The sequence below is a fragment of the Mustelus asterias genome, chromosome 1 (genome assembly GCF_964213995.1).
Source record: "Mustelus asterias chromosome 1, sMusAst1.hap1.1, whole genome shotgun sequence".
Lineage (NCBI taxonomy): Eukaryota > Metazoa > Chordata > Chondrichthyes > Carcharhiniformes > Triakidae > Mustelus > Mustelus asterias.
Window position 1 is genome coordinate 104,495,382 of NC_135801.1, and position 23,990 is coordinate 104,519,371.

Consider the following 23,990-nt stretch of genomic DNA (forward strand, 5'->3'; position numbering starts at 1 on the left):
CGTCTGACATTACTCAGCTTGTTCCAGTTCAACAGGCAGCCAAGATACCTGATAGTGAAAAATGAGTTGTATTTCCCTGTTATTATACTTTCAGAGAATAGCTTTTGTGGTTTTGTAATATATAATCTCTGATGAGACAGTTTTGTCAGCATTGATGGGGACAACAGGCATTCATTCCCCTGTTTGAATTTGGTGTTTTAACTTGCCCCCAACTCCTCTCCAGTAACACATGAGGAGTGATGGTTGTGGAGTGCACAGTACCCCGGGCAAGTGCTCTCCCAGCTACAGATGGATGTGTAGGTCAGGGGGTAGGGACTAAGGAGAATTAAAAGAAAAAGTAATGAAAATCACTTGCAAAGAAAAATGGTGAAACACTTCTTATTTAAACACAAGATAAGCGTCCAAAGAAGAGGTTGCTGGATGATGATCTTTTATTAATTGAAATGAATTACTCTTATGTCCACACAGAATGCATGTTTGGATGAAAGTGATGACCAGGCACCTTCTATTGGTCCTGTGAAGTCTCATGGTTCTACAGGAGATTTGTCGCAAGATCTAGAGAACAGCATAGAATCACCTGAACCAGTATTCAGACGACGGGCCAATACCTTCAGTTACATGCCTTCCAGTGGTGAACAGCCACAGCAGACGCTGGACGAGACCCCATCCTTCCCCAAGCCAAAACTGATGAGGTATCACTCAGTGAGCACAGACACACCACACAAACAAAAGTAAGATTTGGTATATTTTGCAGACAACATCCAAATTTTAATCTTTTCATTTATGATCTATTTTATGAAAGAGACAATTTCTAACAGAGTTATTACTGTTGTGTTCCTTAAGTTACCCATTACTTTGTAAAGAATATACTCAATGATGCATCAAGCTAGCAATACAGTAAAACTGACCAAACACAATCTTGAAATCTTCTCAAAGTATTCAATATCTGTTTCCACTGCAAGATTCCTGGGCTCCATTTTGAACCTTCAGTGTTGATGGACAGAATGAGCTGTCCGGTTCCTGTTCTTCTGTGGAACCATCTCCAATGCTGAAGTGCTTTTGGAAAGACATGCAGGCAAGATTGTTGTATCCCTTTATGCCGAAACAAACTTGGATTAATTAAAACTGGAGTGATGTAAGGCATCAGCACTCATAGGAATAAACAGTCTAGATAGTGATGTGATTCTGTTCCCAAATTCTGAGGTTTGGACATTTTGTTCCCAACCACGGAGGCTTTTTTTTTGTTAAGGGCTTTCTGCTAATGGCATTAGGAATAACTAAATCAACCCATGAATGATGTGCTATGTGACATTGACAGTATTGGCCGATCCTTCCTGTTCATCACGACCTTTCTTTGACAAGTATTTGCATGAGTTCAACCTTCCTTCAGCTGAACATAAAACAAGACCACACTTTCACTCTTAGCCGACTTGCTGACGGTGATTTCAATGCCTCGCGTTCAACTTCAACAAGATTTCCACAACTTTGATATCATGCTTGATCATGAACCGAGCTCTGTATCCTCTCCAGCACCAAGATGACTAATCTCTGCCTCTGCAACATTGCTCACTTTTGCCCCCACCTTAACCTCACTGGTGCTGAAACCCTAATGTTTTTGCCAAAATCAGACTGGATAATTACAATGCCTCCTTTGCTGCTCTTCCTCATCCATGTCTCCTATCCTCCAACTTTCCAAAATGCACTTATCCCGGAACCTGTCCTGCACACCGGCCCAATCATTCTTTACTTTCATCCTCAAACCTTCACTGACTCCCTATTCCCATGTCCCGTGAATCCCTCCATCCCATCATTAGTTGCCGAGGTTTGAGAAACCTAGACCCTTGTCTTTTGATATTCCCTCCCCAAACTCCCGCCACCTCTCTACTTTTCTCTTGTTTCAGAACAATCCTTTTCCAAGGTTTCCAACATCTCTCTTAAACCTTCCCCTTGGCTCGCAATCCATTACTCTTTACATTAAAGCATTGTATGTCTTGGGAAGTCTTGTGTGTTAATGTCAGCATATAAATGCATATTGATGGATCAGGGATGTTAATATACAGTTGAATTGGAATAAAATTAGGATTCACTGCAGTTAACTGTATTTAATATGGTGGGAGGGAGGTCATTACACAGTTTCTAGATGGGACTGGCTGCAATTAGAGTTTGAAATATTGAACAGTGATATGAAAAGTGAATTTCTAATGAAATGCTCTGCATGATCCAGATAAAAATCTAGCTGTGAGATAAACCGTGGGTCAGTTAGTAGAACACTGAGTTTCAGAACAATGTCAGATATTTGCCCCATTAGATGTTAAGCAAAGATGAAGGAAGTCTGTTTTAGGGGAGGGGGAGGAAACCTCTCCCTGTGAAGGTCTGTAGATAAATCTTGTAGTTTGCGGTAAATCTTATAGCCAGGGCTCTCCTTTCTTCTGATGACTGAGGTGAGAGGATTTGCAGCTGGAGAACAGCTGGCTGTGAAAGGATAAAAGTAAAATGTAAAAGCTCCACTAGTTATTTTTGTGGGCCAGTTCCAGTTTTACCATAATTAATCTTTTCAAAGCCACGTCAGTTCTTTTTATTTATCTTGTTTCCTCCTTCCCATTCTCAAACTGCAGCAGGTCTTGGGCCTCCCATATGGCAATAGGGAGTCTTAGAGAAGATAGAATCTTGGTAGGCAAGTGTATGACTCCGACATCAAATCCAATTGTGCAGGCTCAGGATAACAAATGCCAGTAAGTCTGGTATATTGCACCTCTTATGGGATGAGTACAACCAAATTTACAGGTTAGGCCATTTGTCCAGTCTCCATTGTATCAGCAAGAAGCTCTTGTGCCTCTTAGCCAACTATGTTAATGAATGTTCCTTAATGACCACTTTTGTCCACTTGAATGCTTATTTTGAGAACGTTTCCAGAACTTCACAGATTCTACAACACCCACATGACTACTTGTTAAACATTTTGAAGAAAATGCGATGTTTGATTTTCTGATTCTGGCCACTTCTTTGTCTCTTCTGTTTGCTGAACACACAGCCTGGATGTATCAAATGGTAACACTCACGGCAAATCGCCGCAATCCAGGTTGCACAGGTCTGTAGATCATCTGCGGTCTTCCACCTCCACTCCAAGTTTTTTAAAATATTTGAAGACTAGTTCCAGTGGAAGGGATGGTGGGCTGATATTGAAGAAAAGGTGAGAGAGTTTGTTTCCGGTTATGGAGGCTTGACTGAGCAATGCTTTGCCTGCTGTGTCAGAGTGTGATAGTGTGGTCTGCTTGCCACGTCATGGCATGATGATGTGTGCCACCTACTGACTGCAGGAGCTAAATAATTAGTTGACGCATACGTATTAGGCATGACTGAACTGAGCATGTAGGGCACTAATGGAGTAAACATTAGGCACCTGTTTATGATTCTGGCTGTGAGATTATTGAATAAAGACACAATATTTTATTTTTTAATCACATTGGCATAGAACGCGAAACCACACACACAATGTTGCTTCCATCTGTAATCCTGGATCATTGCAAACACAGTTTCTCTGTAACTCGGTTAATTTTTCCTACAGTGTCATCTGTCCCCCTCAACCTTTTTCTGTTTGTTTGATTCCAGTTGTGAGAAAGGTTAAAGTGGCACATTAGTACATAGAGTCACTGGCTAAACATGGGCAGGTGACCAGGTATCTTCTCTCTCACCAGTGCATTTTAGCCATTTAGCTGTAACGTTCCTGTAAAGGTCGGCAGCTAGTGAGGTACCAGCGCAAACCAGAGAATTTGGGTGAGATTCTCTGTCCTCCCCTCGGCGTTTTTTCTTGGCGGCAGGAGGCAATGCGTCGCTTGCTGGCAGCAGGATCCTGTGGCCTTGCAGTTGTTAATGGGAATTCCCATTGAAACCACCCCTTGCCGCCGGGAAACCCACAGTAGTGGGTGCACTGCTGGCAAGAGCTGAGAATCCCACCGGTGTGAACTCAGGCCTTTTTGTCCCTCTCCTCTCTGGCACTCAAGTTTTGAAGCCAGGCCTGACTGGTTGGATACAATGCTGTCTGTTGCCTTCAAGTGTCCTTTTCCCAATTTCAAAGGAATTTTCACACACTCAACTTTGTTCCAGGTTCAGCAAGCAAGAAGGGGGCCAGAATGGAAAACTAGACACAACAACGTACAAACTTATATAAATGATTAGTTCAGCCAGGCTATAAGATTGGCTAATCTTGGAAATAAATAAATTCACCGTCATTCAGTACATTCTCGACTGAGGTTGGAATATGTCATTAAGACAGAGCAGAGGAAGCATGGCTGTACCTGACCTGGGATTATTTGATGCTAATATTCGGTACTATGATGTGATACTTCTCCCTGAAGCACAAAAGATCCTGCCTGTGTGAAAGCGCAATAGGAAAAGATGCCCCCATTCAGTATTTACTCCAACTGACCAGTACTCCATGCTGAGACCGGACGCTTGGCGGAGTGGGGATTAACTCCGTGCCTGTTTGTTTCCTCCTGTTACTGTCCCTTTGTACCATCCATTGAAAGCAGGCATACTGAAATAATAAGAGCCTGGATTTTTGCAGATGTTTGTTTTCAGTCCGCCACTATTTATCATCAATGGCCCAGAAGCAGGAAGGATGAAACTTGATTCCATTTTAAAATAACCTGAGTTTCTAGTAGAAAAAAACATGATTCACGTGTCAAACCAGTTGAGAGATGTTTGTTTATTTCAGGTTTAGGAGGCATCTGATTACAAAATATCAATTCTAGTGGATTCTGTAGTAATTCAGGAGCAATCGAATGAAATATTATTGCCAGTTATCAAGAAATAAACAGGGGGTAAAACTAACACTGTCAGGGCACCATTATTTGACCATCTGCAGAAAAAAGGATTGGTACTTTGTGCAGTTGTTTGAAATGTTGAACAATAGAAGTATTTTACATATCTGATGCTGACGGCCATTCCTCCCACCTCTCAACCATTGTGTACCACCTCGATTAAAAAAAAAACCTGTTTTTCTTGATTAGTTAGGTGCTTATTTTGGAAAATTAGATTGTAAAATCAGCCGACTTGCTCCGTGGAGAAATATTCCCCTCCTCTCCATTTTTGACAGATAGTTAAGTTTTTGTGGTTTAGTTTATGGAAACTTTCTAACCTATTTAAGAACTCACAAATAGCTTCTTGACTTGTTCCAACTTGTTCTCGTCAGGATTTGTGACACTGATGTGAAGGAAAGTCAGTGCTGTGCTTTTTTTTTAAACTCTTGTCTTTCTCTATCTGCATGTTCCTGGTTGTTGGTAATCTTTACTTGCATGAACTTGAACTCTGTTGTGTACTTCAAGACATCCCTTGCAAAAAAAATCATAAATAGCTTTGTATTGCACTGGGCTTTGAGAAATAACAAACACTCTAAATTCCTTGGTGTTAGTTATTTTGATTAAGTCCTGTGTTTAAATTGTTTTTGAAATGTCACAAAACTGTTAAAAATTTCTCAAGCTCAAAGTACCTGGTTTTCAATTTGCAGCCGGATCCTGAAGATTCACGGAGTGGGGAGTAGAGGTGGTCCCCCTTAGAACATAGAACATAGAACATAGAACATTACAGCGCAGAACAGGCCCTTCGGCCCACGATGTTGCACCGACCAGTTAAAAAAAAACTGTGACCCTCCAACCTAAACCAATTTCTTTTCGTCCATGAACCTATCTACGGATCTCTTAAACGCCCCCTTACATTGGGTGAACCCACATCTCTGCTGCCGGCCCCACCTATGCTTACAAGATTAGGAGGGAAACTCTTAATGATAACACCAATGATGTGATTCACAGCCATAACGTGCCTGGGCACTCTCCATTTGCATAAGATGGGAAAGTCCAGGGGAAGTGGGTAGGCCAGAGGTTACTGGGTTCCCTCTTTCCATCCTGGCAGTAGGTTGAGGGTGACTGTGGGTCACTCAGTGTTAAAGGGGAAACCTTGAAGTTTTTCTTATAATATGACACTCGCTTCAAGGCCTCAGTTCCTCATTGAACCCCAGCTGTACCACCTGTGGCCAGCAGGGCAGACCTGTTGGTGCATCTGGACTGACCCCACTCAGGACTTGAAAACATCCAACACAGTGAGTCCACAATGGACAGGGGCTCAAACATTCTCTGGCTGTTCATGCCAGCGGGATTCTCTGGTCTCACTGGCAGCGCACCCCTGCCCACAGGTTTCCCGCCGACGTGGAGTGATGTCAATGGGAATTCCCATTGACCGCAGCGGGACCAGAAAATCCCGCTGCTAGCAAATAATGTGCCACCTCCCACTGGCGGGAAGCACGTGGCTGGGAGGCCAGACAATCTCACCTAATAGCATAGCATCTGATGAGTTGGCCATGGATCCTGGAGCCCCCTGATGCTTGGCAACGAAGCACAAGCCAGATAGTCCATGATCCTTGCATATTGTGCCCATCATGTTATTCTGGGTCACCTATTCAAATCTGCATTTTCCCCCACCCTTCCCCATAACTTAAAGTAAGTTTGCCGGGATCCTGTCTGGCATCCAGTTCCTACATCAATCAGACTGATGGCTTGCAAGTGTGCAACAGTTTTCAGTACTTGTAATTTACTCCTTATGAGGAATGCTTGGCTTCTGTTCAACAATTCCCAGATGGTATCAGAAGACGGCTAAATACACTTGAGTACCAGGTGCCCAAAGATTGACAACATTTAGACACCAAGTGAGGACAGATATTTGGCTTCATATGGGAAATCTATGGGGGTAGAAAACTTCATTGGGATTCTGGGAAGTCTGTAGGTGTTGCCTTTTACTGAAAAACTGAGAGATTCCCTTTTGCTTTTGGACCAACAGAATTTCAGTAACCCAATTCTTCCGAGCAGAATTGCTTCCATTCTGGGATTTTTGAGCAAGTGAAAATTGATAACCAGCTAACATTGAGCTTCAATTATATAGCCAATAAATTTTCCTTATATTTTGCTAAGGGGTGTCTCTGTAAATCTTCCGATGCTGAATCATTTTGTAAACTGCAAGATCTGATCTCCAGTAAACTTTTCTGTTCACCTCTTTGTTTTCAAAACTGCTGTCAGTGCTTCTCAGCTTAGTGGCCTGCGAGCAAGACTTCCAGCTTCAACCTCTACTCCAAACTTTCTAAAATTTCTGGTTCCTGTAGCTTACAACCATAGCACCAAAAGGTAGGAATCATGTGCTGATAGCTTTCTTCACTTTTTATTGGAGTAATTTTCAACCCAATAAACTTTATACTTATTCTATTAATGTGTTATGCTGTGGAGATTCTAATTAACAATTTATTACTCATTCTTGGGATTTGGGCAAGGCTGGGGAGGTTGGCATTCATTGACAAAGTGGTGGTGAGTTGAACTGCTGCAGTTTTATACAACTATTGCAGTTCATGTGGGATTGGTCACTAAGAATTCAAAGGTTTTTCACAGCAGGTTTGATTCCTCTAAAGGGAACTTGTGAACCAGTTGGAGTTTTACAACAATCTAACAGACTAATGATTTTTACTGATAGCAACCTTTTCTTTCCATTATTTTTATTTCCATTATTTTTGCCCATAACGTGTGTGAACCTGCTTTATGGCACAGTGGTTCGCACTGTTGCCTCAGTGCCAGGGATCCTGGTTTGATTCCCCGCTTGGGTCACTGTGCAGAGTCTGGTTTGCACGTTCTCCCTGTGTCTGCGTGAGTTTCCTCCGGATGCTCCGCTTTCCTCCCACGATCTGAAAGATGTGCTGATTAGGTGCATTATCCGAACAAGCGCCGGAGTGTGGCGACTTGAGATTTTTACAGTAACTTCATTGCAGTGTTAATGTTAGCCTACTTGTGACACTAATAAATAAACTTTAACTTTATTTCAATATCATTAACCTGCCCCCTTGCCATATATTGATCCCCACTGAATATTTACAACACACCAAGGCAAATATAGTACCTGGGGGAGAGGCATGGCCAACCTGTGCCAACTGGTGGGCCCAAGTGGAAGCCTCATGGAGGAAGGGGAATTGATTTGTAGCATCGTAGCTGTGAGGGACAGCTCGGTGGATAGGATATTAGGATGTAGATAGGCTGGAAAATTGGGCGGGGATCCTGGATTCAGGATTCAATCCTGGACCGGGGAGCGGCGCGGGCTTGGAGGGCCGAAGGGCCTGTTCCTGTGCTGTATTGTTCTTTGTTCTTTGTTCTTGTTCTTTGTGGTGGTGGCTGGAAGCAGATGGAGGAGCAGGTGATGCCGGCAATGACTTTTGAGGGAGGAAGGAGGCTAATGGTTTGGGGGGGAGGGGGGGTAGGGCAATGATTGGAGGGGGAGAGGGAGGGAAGGGGTCGATGATCAAGGGGTAATGATAGGGGTGAGGGGAGAGAAGGGGCCAATGGGCGGGGAAAGGGGCTGATTGGGGTGGGCAGAAAAGCGTTGACTCTGAAAGATGTTGGGAGGGGAGCCTGTGAGACCTCCGCAGTGGGTTGGGGGGTAGATTTATACATAGAAATCATAGAAACCCTACAGCACAGAAAGAGGCCATTCGGCCCATCGAGTCTGCACCGACCACAATCCCACCCAGGCCCTACCCCCATATATTTTACCCACTAATCCCTTTAACCTACGCATCTCAGGACACTAAGGGCAATTTTAGCATGGCCAATCAACCTAACCTGCACATCTTTGGACTGTGGGAGGAAACCGGAGCACCCGGAGGAAACCCACGCAGACACGAGGAGAATGTGCAAACTCCACACAGACAGTGACCCAAGCCGGGAATCGAACCCAGGTCCCTGGAGCTGTGAAGCAGCAGTGCTAACCACTGTGCTACCGTGCTGCCCTAAGTAGCGCCCCGCCCATGTTCTGATCGAGGCGCTCCTTTAAGGTGGCGCCCTGATCTCTGTCCAGCTTGGCTTTGCTGGCATGTTGAGGCCGCCCCCCCGTATCTTCCACAAACTCTGATCAACATTAAATTGTTTAAATTTCCTCGAGAGAATTGTTTAACAGCAGTGATCTGAAGTGGTGTCCTGGTTCTGACTCTCCTGCTAATGAAAGGTAAAATTGTCATATTTCATCCCTCCATTGCAAGGGGCATAGGCTTCAACCATTTTGATTTAACTGATCCAGCAGAGAGTTGATGATGAAATGAACTGACTCCTCAGGTGGATTTTCCAGTCTGCGATTCCCAGATCATTTCTGAGTGCTGTCCCTGCACTGAGTCTGCATCACTACTGCAAATGCTCTTGATGCAAAGCCCTTCATTGGCCGCTGCTTGGAGGTGGCAACTGGCTCCGGAGGGAACATTTCATCGTCAGGCAGCAACCATGGCTGGTCTTGAAGAATGATATGGAGATGCCGGCGTTGGACTGGGGTAAACACAGTAAGAAGAGACTCACCTGAAGAAGGGGCTTGGGGCTCCGAAAGCTTGTGTGGCTTTTGCTACCAAATAAACCCAGAGGAAACCCACACAGACATGGGGAGAACGTGCAAACTCCACACAGACAGTGACTCAAACTGGGAATCGAACCTGGGTCCCTGGCACTCTGAGGCAGCAGTACTAACCACTGTGCCACCGTGCCATACCATCATAAAGGGATGGCAGCTGGAATGTTAATGTATAATAAAATGAGAGGATTTAAACTGCAAGAGACCATGTACAGCCAGTGAAGGGATCTAACAAGGCAAGCCAGGATTTAACAGGAGATCCAGAATAAGCAAAAATCAGGAGAACATTAGTGAGCTTTAAATTCAAAAAACAAATCTTGGAGACAATTCAGGAAAATTAAAAGCACAAACCAGTGAAAGGAAACTGAAAGGGCAGCGTTTGACAGGTGCAGACTGTGAAATGGTGCAGAATGTTCAGAAACCAGAAAGCCAGCTACATGAAAAAGGATGACAAGCTGATAAAACTGTTTGTTGATCCGTAAACTCAAAGAAAGTGTCAGGACATTAGGGAGCAAAGTACAGGAACATTTTGAGCTGGACAAAAGTGACAGGAATTTTAAAGCCAGTGGAATATTATTAATCAAGTGGTCATATGCACCAAAATAATTTAAATGGCCTGGAATCTAGTTGTATCAAAAGTTAGGAAGCGGGTTTATAATTTGCAGAGTCAAATTCCGAGGAAGAATCTAAGCAAATAGTTTGGAGGAGCAAAGTGTTCACCAACAACTTCAACACATGAAAAATACAACACCTCAAAAAGTGATGTTAGACGAGAAAAATAATACATTCTTAAGATCAGAGTAACTGTATTTGACTGTGGATTAAACAAAAGTCAAGTAGATTACAAAACTGGTGTGTATATATTACATGGGGGGGAAGAGGGAAGGAGTTCGCTGGGAAGAGTATCTCTTTGTGATTAAAGAAGACTTGCTTCCACTCTGGTTTGAGGGTCTCTGAAATGGCTGATCATTCCAATGTGCAATCTGTAGCCTCTGCCGCACATTTTGTTTTATTCATTCGTGGGACATGGGCGTCGTTGGCTGGCCAGCGTTTATTGCCCATCTTGAGTTGCCCTTGAGAAGGGGCAGGTGATGCTTGGAGGTTTAAGTTAATGAGTTGTTGGGAGGTTTGTTTGCTCGCTCTGATGCCCAGTTTTTGCTTCTGCATATTCCCAACAAATTCCCTCAGTGTTCTGTGCCTTCCTGAAAGAAACTTCTCAATTTAATCAGTTACATGCCAGCGATTCCTGTGAGCCTGCGGGATGTTGGATCGCCTTGGGGTGGCTCTGAGGACATTCCTAATGTGTTGCCATTGTCTTCCTGGGAGTCTCCTCCTGCAACCAAGTTCTGAGAAGAGCAGTTGCTTGGGAATCTGGTGTCAGTGATATGAATGACATGTTCTGCCCGGCAGAGTTGATTTTGAGTGATTAGCATCTCAATGCTGGGCATGTTGGCTTTGGCGTGAATGTTGCTGTTGGACCATCTATCTTGCCACTGGATTTGGAGGATCTTGTGAAGGCTCTGCTGGTGGTATTTCTCCAGGGCATTGAGATGTATGCTGCAGATTGTCAAATCTCTGAAGGATATAGGAGAACGGGGATCATTCCTGCCTGGCAAACCATATCCTTAGTCTCAGGTCTGAGATCGTGGTCCTCAATACTCTCTTTCTCAATTGGCTGTCAGCTGAGCTGGCACATTGGAAACGATGATGAATTTCATTGCCTTTGCCGAGAAGACACTCCCAAGATATGCAAAATGGCCCAGGATCTCGCCGCCATTGTCTTAATCGATAGGGGGAGATGTTGACAAATATAACATCACGCAGAAACAAATCAAACTAATCATAGAATGCCTATAGTGCAGAAGAGGTCATTTGGCCCATCAAGTCTGCACCGAATCCCTGTTACTCTAAATATTTACCATGGCTAATCCCCCTAACCTACACATCTTGGGACACTAAGAGGCAATTTAGCATGGCCAATCCACCTAACCTGCACACCTTTGCACTGTGGGAGGAAACCAGAGCACCCGGAGGAAACTCACGTAGACACAGGGCTAACATGCAAATCCCACACTGACAGTCCGGCCAGAATTGAACCCAGATCCCTGGCGCTGTGAGCCACTGGGCTGCCATCAACACACTGTGAGTTCAAATCCATTGATCCATTGTAGCAGCTTGCAAATCTGAATTCAGTTTTTTTTAAAAATCTGATAATAATAGCTTCTGTCAGAAGAAATGGCAAAGAACCAGTTAGATTGTTGTTAAAAACCAAACAAGTCTCTTAATACCCTTCTGGACCTTTACTGTCCTGACCTGATCTGGTCCATGTCAGTCTTTGGCCCCGTATCAAGTGGTTAACCTTTAACTGCCCAATTAAGTGCCTTAGCAAGCCACTGACTTGTGGAAACTAGTGATGGGTACTAAATTTCAGCCTAGCCAACCACACCCACACCCTGAGCGTTTTTCTGTTCTGTTAAATTGGTAAAGAAAAATTCAAGTCCCCCGCAATGCTTATCCCAACTAAATGAGGTTGCTTTGGACTCAGCGACACAACAAGCTTAAAAATGCTGGATTATATTGCAAATCCAACCTAATTTTGCATGATATAACTTCACTATCAATATTTTTCTGTTAGCGACCAAAATTTTATTTGACGCCATTATCTGACATGTATCTATCATTAAATGATAGAAATACTGCAGATGGCTGTGGTCACCATTTCCTTTTTCCTTGTGACTGATTTTGTTCAGTATTCCCCTTCTCTCTCATGGATTTTGCTGGATGGTTATATACAGTAAAGTATTGTCTGTTCCTACTCTCCTCATTTGCTTCCTGGAACTGTGTGAGGCGAATTCACCATTTGTTCATAGGCAGAGGATTTGATTGAGATAAAAGTAGCCCAGACAATCTGAATCCGATTCTTAAAAACTGCATTTAAGGTGAAGCAACTCGGGAGACAAAAACGAGGATCCATTTAAGTACAATTGTAGAAAAGCCTGTCAGCCACACAGCTGCCAGTGGGGTAACCATGGAAGTTGCTAATGTTCTTTAATATTTTTCTTCAATACCTGGAAGCAGTAAAGAAGCATCAGGAATTGCATCTTGGTCATGTGTTGTGGTATTTGATGCGCGTCTGATAAAATAGACAAAGCTGATGTTGCCAGAAACAGAAGGCTTTTATTCGCTAAAAGGAACGATGTGGAACAGACAATAAACAGAACAATACTGAGCATGTGGACCTCCCGACTGAAGGTCGGAGGGGGAGGGCTGCAGCCTTTATACCCTGAGGGTGGAGCCTCCAGTTAAAGGTGCAGCCGAATTAAAGGTGTCAGGGAGTGTCTCATATATGAACAGTCGTGGCAACAATATATACAGCTCAACCGTGCCGAAGGCACGACAGTGGTTTACCACATTCACCCCCTGTTTAAAAAAAGTTCGTCAGGGCGAGGTGGTACATAGTGGTTCATACTTTCATAAGTTCAGACGGTCCGGTGGGCAGGTAGTCCGCTGCGACCGCCGTAGTGTGGGTTGGGGTGCTGTTTCGGGGGGCTGGGGTGACGATCCCGAGTCTGGTCTGATGACGTCCGCAGTCTCCGCAGTTCCTTCTCGTCGTTGGGTACGAGGAGGGTGCTCCTGGGTCTCAGGCGTGCCGTACACAGGGGCTGGACTAGCACAGTGCCGCACAGGAGCGTCAGGGTGGGCATCGGGGGTGAGGGGCGAGGGGCCGTAGGGTGCAGTACCAGCGGGGGCCAAATCCCGAATGGAAACCGTATCCTCCCGCCCATCGGGGAACGCCACATAGGCGTACTGGGGATTTGCGTGGAGGAGACGGACCGGCTCGACCAGTGGATCCGCCTTATGGGTCCGCACGTGCTTCCGGAGCAGGACAGGCCCGGGGGTCGTCAGCCATGACGGTAGCGAGGTTCCCGAGGAGGACTTCCTGGGGAAGACAAACATGCGTTCGTGAGGGGTAGCGTTCGTGGCAGTACACAGCAAGGAACGAATGGAGTGCAGGGCGTCGGGGAGGACTTCTTGCCAACGGGAGACTGGAAGGTCCTTAGACCGTAAAGCTAGCAAAATGGCCTTCCTGACGGTGGCGTTCTCTCGTTCCACTTGCCCGTTTCCCCTGGGGTTATAGCTGGTAGTCCTACTCGAGGCTATGCCCTTGGAAAGTAGGTACTGCCGCAGCTCGTCGCTCATGAAAGAGGACCCCCGGTCGCTATGAATACAGCTGGGGAACCCGAACAAGATGAAGAGGTCATGCAGGGCGCTAATGACAGTGGCGGAGGTCATGTCTGGGCAGGGAATAGCAAAAGGGAACCGCGAATACTCATCTATGATGTTGAGAAAATAAATATTGCGGTTGTTGGAGGGAAGTAGCCCCTTGAAATCGACACTGAGGCGTTCAAAGGGGCGGGTAGCTTTGACGAGCTGTGCTCTGTCCGGCCGATAGAAGTGCAGTTTGCACTCCGCGCACACCTGGCAATGCCTGGTGACGGACCTGACTTCGTCAATGGAGAACGGCAGATTCCGGGCCTCGACGAAGTGAAAGAACCTAGTGACACCGGGATGGCAGAGATCGTTATGGAGCGTCTGCAGCCGGTCCAGGTTCGCGCTGGCACAGGTCCCTCGAGACAGAGCATCTGGGGGTTCATTGAGTTTCCCCGGGCGGTATAAGATATCGTAGTTGTAGGTGGAGAGTTCGATCCTCCACCTCAATATCTTATCATTCTTAATCTTGCCTCATTGCTAAACATGAAGGCAACGGACCGTTGGTCCGTAAGAAGGGTGAACCGTTTGCCCGCTAGATAGTGGTGCCAGTGTCGCACGGCCTCTATAATGGCCTGCGCCTCCTTTTCGACTGAGGAGTGTCGAATTTCAGGGCCCTGGAGGGTACGCGAGAAGAAGGCCACAGGTCTGCCCGCCTGATTAAGAGTGGCGGCTAGGGCAAAATCAGACGCATCGCTCTCCACTTGGAAGGGGATGGATTCATCCACTGCGTGCATGGTGGCCTTCATAATGTCAGCTTTGATGCGGTCAAAAGCCAGTCGGGCTTCCGCCGCGAAAGGGAAGGATGTTGATTTCATAAGCGGACGGGCCTTGTCCGCGTACTGAGGGACCCACTGGGCGTAGTGGGAAAAGAAGCCCAGGCATCTCCTCAGCACTTTAAGGGTGGTGGGGAGGGGAAGTTCTAAAAGGGGTGTGGTGAACCATCGTTGGTTACCACTGTGGGGTTATTCTAATGTTGTTGTTGGGCTAGGGTGTTCACACTGTGGGATTAATACACCTGTGGTTGTTGCTGTTGTGGCACATTCCAGTCGGGCCCCGCCTCCTGGGAGAGGTATAAGACCCCCTGCTCGGGCGGGACCCCTTCAGTCTGGAGTGGTGTACTTGTGTTCTAATAGTTCCATTGTTAGACAATAAAAGCCTTCAGTTACCGAAGCCTTGTGTCTTGTGCTCGATTGACGTGCATCAATTTTATTGTCTAACACTAAGCTCTCGACAGAAAGGAGAGTATGGAACAAATGCTAAAGCCAGAGCGTCTGACGCTGGATCCACGTGCGGTCGGCGCCTCTAACACCTTCGACCACTGGCTGAAGTGTTTCGAGGACTACCTGGCAGCCTCTGCAGCGGTCATCACAGATGACGACAGACTCCAGGTCCTCCATGCGAGGGTAAGCGACACTGTCTACCTCGCGATCCGTGCGGCCACCACTTACCCGAGGGCCCTCGAGCTTTTAAAAAAGCGCTACACGAGACCTCCCAACGAGATCCACGCTCGTTACCTCCTCGCTACACGACGTCGGCAGTCGGGCGAAACCATGGAGGATTACGCCAATGAGCTCTTGCAGCTTGCCAGGGGCTGCGACTGCAAAGCTGTGTCGGCTGAGCAGTACATGTACGACCTCGCCCGAGATGCGTTTGTGGCAGGGGTAGGGTCTTCGTACATCCGTCTCAAGCTGTTGGAGAAGGGGAATCTCAACCTGACCCAAGCTATGGAGACGGCTGAAATGCTTGAGGCGGCTTCGAAGAGCTTGGTCCTGTATCCGGAGGACCACGTGGAGACAACGTGGCAGGAGCAGTCACAAATCCCTCCTCGCCCCACGGGCTCGAAGTGCAGTATTATGGCGTGCTCCCATATAGACCCGACGACGGCGGCAGCCCCGGGCGGCCCGCGGTGCTACTTCTGCGGAGGAGCCAAGCATCCACGGCAAAAGTGTCCTGCTAAAGCGGTGGTCTGTAATCAATGCGGTAAAAAGGGGCACTACGCGAAAGTCTGCAGATCGAAGCCCAAGAACGGCAGTGCAGCCTGTGACCCTCCAAAACGGGGATCATCACCATCGACGTCGAAGTACCCACGAGGTCCGTCCACGTGCGAGTCCAGGACGACGCCATTGTGGTCGGCGGAGTCGGAGGAGGATGACCACCAGGAGTCGCTACACTTGGCGCCCTCAACCATGTGCGATTCATGGGGGCGGCCATCTTGGTCGACGACGACCTGGAGCGACCAGCAGGGGTCCTCAGCATCGACCTCAGCTGCCTGCAGTGACGTCCAAGGGCCACCGGTGGCGTCGATCACCCTGAACCAGGATAAGCATCACAGGCTTGACTGTTCAATGATGAACATTAAGGTAAATGGTCGTACAGTTTATTGTCTGTTTGACAGTGGGAGCACTGAGAGCTTTATTCACCCTGACACTGTAAAGAGGTGTGGACTCCAGGTTCTACCTGCCAAACAGACAATTTCTATGGCATCATGGTCCCGATCTGTACCGATCCAAGGACGTTGTGTGGTAACTCTGAAAGTGCAGGGCACAATTTACGAGCGATACAGGCTCCTTGTGTTGCCGCATCTTTGCGCACCAATTCTCCTCGGACTAAACTTTATGGTCCACATGAAGAGTGTGATCCTACAGTACGGTGGGCCACTCCCTTCGCTGACAGTAGGGGACCAGCTGCAGCCTCCAAATTGTCCAAAGCGCCCCGCATGCAATCTTTCCACATTAAAGATCACCACACCCTCTTTATTTAAGAATCTGGTACCAGGCTGCAAGCCCATCGCTACTAAAAGTAGGCGTTACAGCGCTGAAGATCGGATCTTCATCAGATCTGAGGTTCAGCGGCTCCTCAAAGAAGGGATCATACAGCCCAGCATTAGTCCATGGAGAGCACAGGTCGTGGTGGTTAAGAGCGGGAACAAACCCCGGATGGTAATTGATTACAGTCAGACCATTAATCGATATACGCAGCTGGATGCGTATCCTCTCCCGCGCATATCTGATATGGTCAATCAGATTGCGCAGTACCGTATGTTCTCCACCATAGACCTTAAGTCCGCCTACCACCAACTCCCCATCCGCCCAGAGGACCGACATTACACGGCTTTTGAGGCGGATGGTCGTCTGTATCAGTTTCTTAGGGTTCCATTTGGTGTCACCAATGGGGTCTCGGTCTTCCAGCGTGCTATGGACCGAATGGTGGACCAGAACGGGCTGCGGGCTACCTTCCCGTACCTGGATAATGTCACCATCTGCGGCCGTGATCAGCAGGACCATGACACAAATCTCCAGAACTTTTTGCGCACTGCATCTCGCCTGAATCTGACCTACAACAGGGAGAAGTGTGTATTCCGTACGCGCCGGTTAGCCATCCTGGGATACGTAGTGGAAAACGGGGTCATTGGCCCTGATCCCGACCGTATGCGCCCCCTTGCTGAACTTCCCTTGCCCGCTAGCGCAAAAGCACTGAGGAGATGCCTCGGCTTCTTCTCCTATTATGCGCAGTGGGTCCCCAACTACGCAGACAAAGCCCGTCCGCTTATTAAGTCCACGACTTTTCCACTCACGCCAGAGGCCCAATTGGCCTTCAAGGCTTTGAAACGCGACATTGCGAAAGCCACGATGCACGCGGTGGACGAATCCATCCCTTTTCAGGTGGAAAGTGATGCATCTGATTTCGCCCTGGCCGCCACACTAAACCAGGCAGGCCCGTCGTGTTTTTTTCCCACACCCTTCAAGGTCCCGAAATTCGGCATTCAGCGGTGGAAAAGGAGGCCCAGGCCATTGTGGAGGCCGTCAGACACTGGCGCCATTATCTGGCGGGGAAGCGGTTCACCCTGATCACGGACCAGAGGTCCGTGGCGTTTATGTTCAATAACACGCAGAGGGGCAAGATCAAGAATGACAAGATCTTGCGGTGGAGAATTGAGCTCTCCACCTATAATTACGATATTATGTATCGTCCAGGGAAACTCAATGAGCCCTCGGATGCCCTCTCGCGCGGAACATGCGCTACTACGCAGGAGGATCGCTTGAACGCCCTCCATAATGACCTGTGCCATCCTGGGGTCACTCGGCTCTCCCACTTCATCAAAGCCCGCAACCTGCCCTACTCGGTGGAGGACGTCAGGTCAGTGACAAGGAGCTGTCGGATTTGCGCGGAATGCAAACCGCACTTTTACCGACCTGACCGGGCACATTTGGTCAAGGCCACTCGCCCCTTCGAGAGGCTGAGTGTGGATTTTAAGGGCCCCCTTCCCTCAACAGACCGGAACGTGTACTTTCTTAACATCATAGACGAGTACTCCCGGTTCCCGTTTGTTGTCCCCTGTGCGGACACGTCGACTGCCACGGTGATCAAGGCATTCCGTGATCTTTTTACCCTGTTCGGGTACCCCTGCTACATACATAGCGACAGGGGCTCGTCGTTCATGAGTAATGACTTGAGGCAATTCCTGCTCTCATACGGGATTGCCTCTAGTAGGACCACGAGTTACAACCCTAGGGGCAATGGACAGGTGGAGAGAGAGAATGCTACAGTCTGGAAGGCTGTCCTATTGGCGCTGAAGTCCAAAGGCCTTCCAGTCTCCCATTGGCAGGAGGTCCTCCCAAATGCGCTTCACTCCATTCGCTCCCTCCTGTGTACGGCAACCAATGCTACTCCCCACGAGAGGATGTTCTCATTCCCTCGGAAGTCGTCCTCGGGGATATCTTTACCAGCCTGGTTGACGTACCCAGGACCCGTCCTTCTGCGGCGACATGTAAGGGCCCGCAAGTCCGACCCCTTGGTCGAACCGGTCCACCTCCTCCACGCCAACCCTCAGTATGCCTATGTGGCATATCCTGACGGGCGAGAGGACACAGTCTCGATCCGAGACCTGGCGCCCGCAGGGGACGTAGCAACTCCTGTCGCTCCCATACCCCCAGTCACGAATCCCCTATTTCTCCCCCGGACGTGGCGCGGTCAGCACCGGGACCAGTGCATAACAGTTATACTCCACTGTACAGCTTGCCTGAGACTCGGAGATCGGCGCCATCGCAGAATGTACCGGGATCCCCTGCACTACCGCTTCATCAGGGTCAACCGGCCTGTGAGTCCTCGAGGGGACAGCCGGACGCTGTTTTGGAGAGAACGCCACCGCAAGCACCTGCTCCGGTGTCACCGCCGGTATTGAGGAGGTCACAACGACGGTGCGGTCCTCCAGACCGTCTGGACTTGGAGATTGTTGACTTTTTTTTATATAGTCTGTTTTCGCACCCCGCTGGCCTTTGTTCTCAAAGGAGGGGTGAATGTGGTGAACCATCGTTGGTTCCCACTGTGGGGGTTGTTCTAATGTTGTTGTTGGGCTAGGGTGTTCACACTGTGGGATTGTTCTAATGTTGTTGTTGGGCTAGGGTGTTTACACTGTGGGATTGTTCTAATGTTGTTGTTGGGCTAGGGTGTTCACACTGTGGGATTGTTCTAATGTTGTTGTTGGGCTAGGGTGTTCACACTGTGGGATTGTTCTAATGTTGTTGTTGGGCTAGGGTGTTTACACTGTGGGATTGTTCTAATGTTGTTGTTGGGCTAGGGTGTTCACACTGTGGGATTGTTCTAATGTTGTTGTTGGGCTAGGGTGTTCACACTGTGGGATTGTTCTAATGTTGTTGTTGGGCTAGGGTGTTCACACTGTGGGATTGTTCTAATGTTGTTGTTGGGCTAGGGTGTTTACACTGTGGGATTAATACACCTGTGGTTGTTGCTGTTGTGGCACATCCCAGTCGGGCCCCGCCTCCTGGGACAGGTATAAGACCCTCTGCTCGGGCGGGACCCCTTCAGTCTGGAGTGGTGTACTTGTGTTCTAATAGTTCCATTGTTAGACAATAAAAGCCTTCAGTTACCGAAGCCTTGTGTCTTGTGCTCGATAGACGTGCATCAAGGGGGCACATGCGGTCAGGGTCGGGGCCAATGACCCCATTCTCCACGACACAGCCAAGGATGGCGAGCCTGCGTGTGCTGAATACGCACTTCTCCTTGTTGTAGGTCAGGTTGAGAAGTGCCGCCGTGTGGAGGAATTTTTGGAGATTAGCGTCGTGGTCCTGCTGATCGTGGCCGCAGATGGTGACGTTATCCAGGTATGGGAAGGTAGCCCGTAGCCCGTTCTGGTCCACCATTCGGTCCATCTCACGCTGGAAGACCGAGACCCCGTTAGTGACGCCGAAAGGGACCCGTAGGAAGTGATAGAGCCGGCCAGCGGCCTCGAAGGCACGACTGAAGGCACTGTCTGAACAGGCGAGGCGTCCGGAGTAACAGGCACCGTGGATGCGGTGGACGAGATCCAAGATGGCGGCCCCCGTTAGTCGATTGATGGCACCCAAAATGGCGGCCCCCGCATGTCGCACGCGGCCGATGACGCCCAAGATGGCGGCCCCCACGAATCGCACGCGGTCGACGGCGCCCAAGATGGCGGCCCCCGCGATCCGCACGTGGTCGATGGCGGCGGGGAGGGTGACTCCCGAGGGTCGCAGGCGGCGCTGCTGGGCTTTGGGGCTGACTTTCCCCGGCATAACTTAGCGTAATGCCCCTTCTTCCCGCAGGCAGAACAGGTAGCGTCCTTCGCAGGGCAGCGGCGTCGCGGGTGTTTGTCCAGACCACAGAAATGGCACTTTGGGCCTCCGGGGACGGCAGCTGTGGTCCGCTCCACTTCGGGACGTGGCATGGCGTTCGCTTGGGACTCACCCGGGTACAGCGGCGCTGGCGATCGCAGCGCCCACGGCGTGCTCACATGGTCGGGGGTATATGCGTCGAGGTTTCTAAAAGCCACCTCCAATGAGCCTGCAAGTTCCACCGACTTCGTAAGGTCGAGCCCACCTTGCTCCAGAAGTCGCTGTCGGACGTACGATGACCGGATTCCCGCGACGAAGGCATCCCTAATGAGATCGTCCGTATTCTGAGCGGCCGAGATGGCTTTGCAGCCGCAAGCCCTGCCGAGTGCCTGCAGCTCCCTCAGGAATTGCTCTGTAGATTCCCCGGGCTGTTGCCTGCGTGTGTCTAGCAGGTGCCTTGCGTATACCTCGTTCAGCCGCTGGTTGTACCGGCCCTTCAGTATCTCGATTGCCTCATCATACGTAGTGGCGTCGCAAATCATTGCGAAGACGTGTGCGCTTACACGGGCGTGGAGCACATGGAGTTTGTCGCTGTCCGTCACGACAACCGAGGTGGATGAGGCGATAAATGCTTCAAAACAATGAAGCCAGTGGTTAAAGATTTTGGAGGCACCAGCAGACTGAGGATCGAGATCTAACTTGTCTGGTTTTAGCAACTGCTCCATCGCCTTAAAAACCTTTTCGCGAATAAAATTGATGCGCGTCTGATAAAATAGACAAAGCTGATGTTGCCAGAAACAGAAGGCTTTTATTCACTAAAAAAGGAACGATGTGGAACAGACAATAACCAGAACAATACTGAGCATGTGGACCTCCCGACTGAAGGCCGGAGGGGGAGGGCTGCAGCCTTTATACCCTGAGGGCGGAGCCTCCAGTTAAGGGTGCAGCCGAATTAAAGGTGTCAGGGAGTGTCTCATATATGAACAGTAGTGGCAACAATATATACAGCTCAACCGTGCCGAAGGTACGACAGTGGTTTACCACAGTATTGTTTACATTTTTGGTGTCACTGTATTTGACGCCTGGGTGTGTTGAGGTTTACTCTGTAGAATTAATGCAAAATTTACCTTGCAGTCGACTCTCGTATAAAACGTGGCACAGAAAAGAAATTGAGGCCCACCTAGATCAGCCATGATCGTATTGAAGGGTGGGCAGCTTGAAGGGCTTGGTGGCCTACTCCTTCCTGCTTCTCTTTCTTGTGTTCTTGGCTGGTTGCAGTAAAGGGCCTCTCCTCGGCCTTTTGGCTAAGATCAAGTGTATGGTCGGCACCCCATTGTCGGCCGCACTTGGTCGAGGTCATTGGGTTACGCTGAGGCTTCATATGTTTCATATGAAGCAATTTTTAAAAGCAGCATCTTGGCCTTTTGGCTAAGATGCAAATGAGCTCAAGTCTTGGAGGAGGAATCTCCCCCTTCTCCAATCAGCTTGGCTCATGTAGATCAGGCCCAGGACAGGGTGGTTTGGTCGCTCGCCCTGTCTTGTCAGCCTGGATCTGAAATGTCTCAACTTGTTGAGACTCTGAATTGGATTTGATTTGATTGAATTGGAAAAGTATAAAAAAAAAAGGGCCTCTTCAGTACTAGCAATTAGAAGATCACTGATGTTTCTTTATACAGGATTAAAATGACCTTTAATTGGTATATTGTGATTTTACGCTGTTGTCCACTCCAGGCACTTCATTGAAAAGCATTCACTCTTACACTTGTTTCCAGATGACGTGAAGTTTTGATTTTTTTTTCTGCCCACTGCCCAGTACATGTTGGCCTCCCAATCCACTCTTTACTTTGAGGAAAATATTTGCAGGTATTGGAGAATGTGAATAATAGAAATGAAGAAAGTTAAGGTCCACTGTGTAAACATGAAAACAAACTAGCGTTTTCACCTTTTGTGAAGATCTAAAGTGGCCAAGGATATGTTTGAGGGTAAAGGATTACTCGGTTAAATAGCTGATAGTTCCTAACCAACAAGAAACTGAACACTTTCATAATCATGATGATTAATACTCTGTGCTATAAGACACATGAGCAAGTGGAAGAAAATGTTGCTTTATTTTGAAAAATCCTAGCCCTGTGTGTTTTAAAATGATTGTATAATGAAAGTGCATCTCTATAGATAAAATTTCAGTTGTGTCATTTAAACATCCTGTGTGGAATCTTCCCCTTAGTGCACAGAGTGCTGGCTGAACTGGGAAAACAAGCACGTAGCTCTCCAACTGCACAGCTGAGTTTTCTCTCCAGACTTTAGTGCCCTCTGGAGATTTTTGCCATAACTCCAGTGGAGATCCACAGATCTGTGTTAGAAGTAACTATGCCCCACCCCCCAGCCACCCACACACACAAGCAATGGGGCACCTGTCCTGGCATTGTCAGGTTGGTACTGCCTGGGCATGTCGCTCTTCCCCCGGGGCTATTTTTGCCTTGATTGATTGCCATTTTTATATAGCTGTTGTATATCTCACCGACATGCCGTCACGTTGGTGAGGTATGAATTTTCAGTGAGGGGGATATCATCTGGCTGAAAGCCCTTTAATGATATTTAAGTTTATTAAAATGTATTGAAATGCAGGGCAGGAACCTCATTCCATCATGGGCAAGGGCCAGGAGAAAATTAGAAATGCGATTTCATCAGTGAGAATCTCGTCTCCCAACTCTCACGGGATTTTGGGCCTGTATCACCGTCTACACTGACGGCGAACCCGGGTTCAAATTTCTGCCCATTGTGTGAAATTGTACAATTCCAGTTCTAGTTCTGGGTGAGATGTCAGTTTGTTTTAATTGCTCCTACACTGTTTGAATATTGGACAGTTGAAGAATCATCTTTTGGTCTGTCTGGTCTTGTTTGTTGTTGAATGCTTGGTTTAGAAGTTGTGTTAGTGCTTAGTGAGCCTAATCAGTAAGACAGCAATGTGTATGCATTTTCCTGATTCGAAAGCAGCCTGGACTAATACCTATATTACTGTTGTTAGTTTGGTTACCTAACCATGCTAAGCTAACCAACTGTGAGGCACAGGTCCTTTAATGCTATAGTCAACATGGCCTGTGTGTTTGCAAATGTTCCACAAAATGGTAACACATGGATAAATTAATCCTAATTTTTGAATTTTTAAGTATGCTGAGACTCTTGGAATATTTGCCATTAGAATGCAGGCAATTTTAATGTATCTACTCATCACAAGGTTCAATCCATTGAAATGGAAACAGCCACTAAACCTCTAGTTAATATGTGACTTACAGAAATGTCAGATTTGGGTTCGTTTTTCATGAAAAGAAAATTAAACAAACTTAGTCATGATTTAATTTTTGATATTCCAGATGGGATTAATGGACCCGTGTTGACATTCTTGGTATTTTCTTACCACAGTGACTACGAATCCAGGCCGAGCCCAGGCAGAGGGAATAATGGGAGTTTGGTCCGTATTCGTCGGCAGTCCTGGCGACAGCAGATCTTTCTTCGTGTGGCTTCACCGCAGAAAGGATGTGAATCCCCCTGCAGACACGATGGTAAGACACGAGGTCTACATCTGTTAGGGCAGCGATATTCTTTATAATATTACGATAGTTACTGGTGGCTGATTACATTTTTGCAGGACGATGTATTGAGACAAGCTACTTCCCAGACAAAGGTGAAAAAAATGAGATTGAACAATAC

General features: G+C 47.7%; 1 protein-coding gene across 8 annotated transcripts in view; it reads left to right on the forward strand.

Annotated features, from left to right (window-relative positions):
* The window catches only part of tbc1d1 (TBC1 (tre-2/USP6, BUB2, cdc16) domain family, member 1), a 247,893-nt gene that overhangs the window by 136,571 nt on the left and 87,332 nt on the right, over positions 1 to 23,990 (forward strand). For 4 of the 8 annotated variants that reach the window (XM_078215889.1, XM_078215906.1, XM_078215915.1 and 1 more), the window contains exons 10-11: positions 469 to 731; positions 23,703 to 23,842. In XM_078215889.1, coding sequence (XP_078072015.1) covers positions 469 to 731; positions 23,703 to 23,842 — 403 coding nt within the window. Of the gene's footprint in view, positions 1 to 468; positions 732 to 3,031; positions 3,191 to 7,064; positions 7,170 to 23,702; positions 23,843 to 23,990 lie in introns of all 8 variants that reach the window. The other 4 variants (XM_078215870.1, XM_078215879.1, XM_078215898.1 and 1 more) reach the window with 2 other exon arrangements.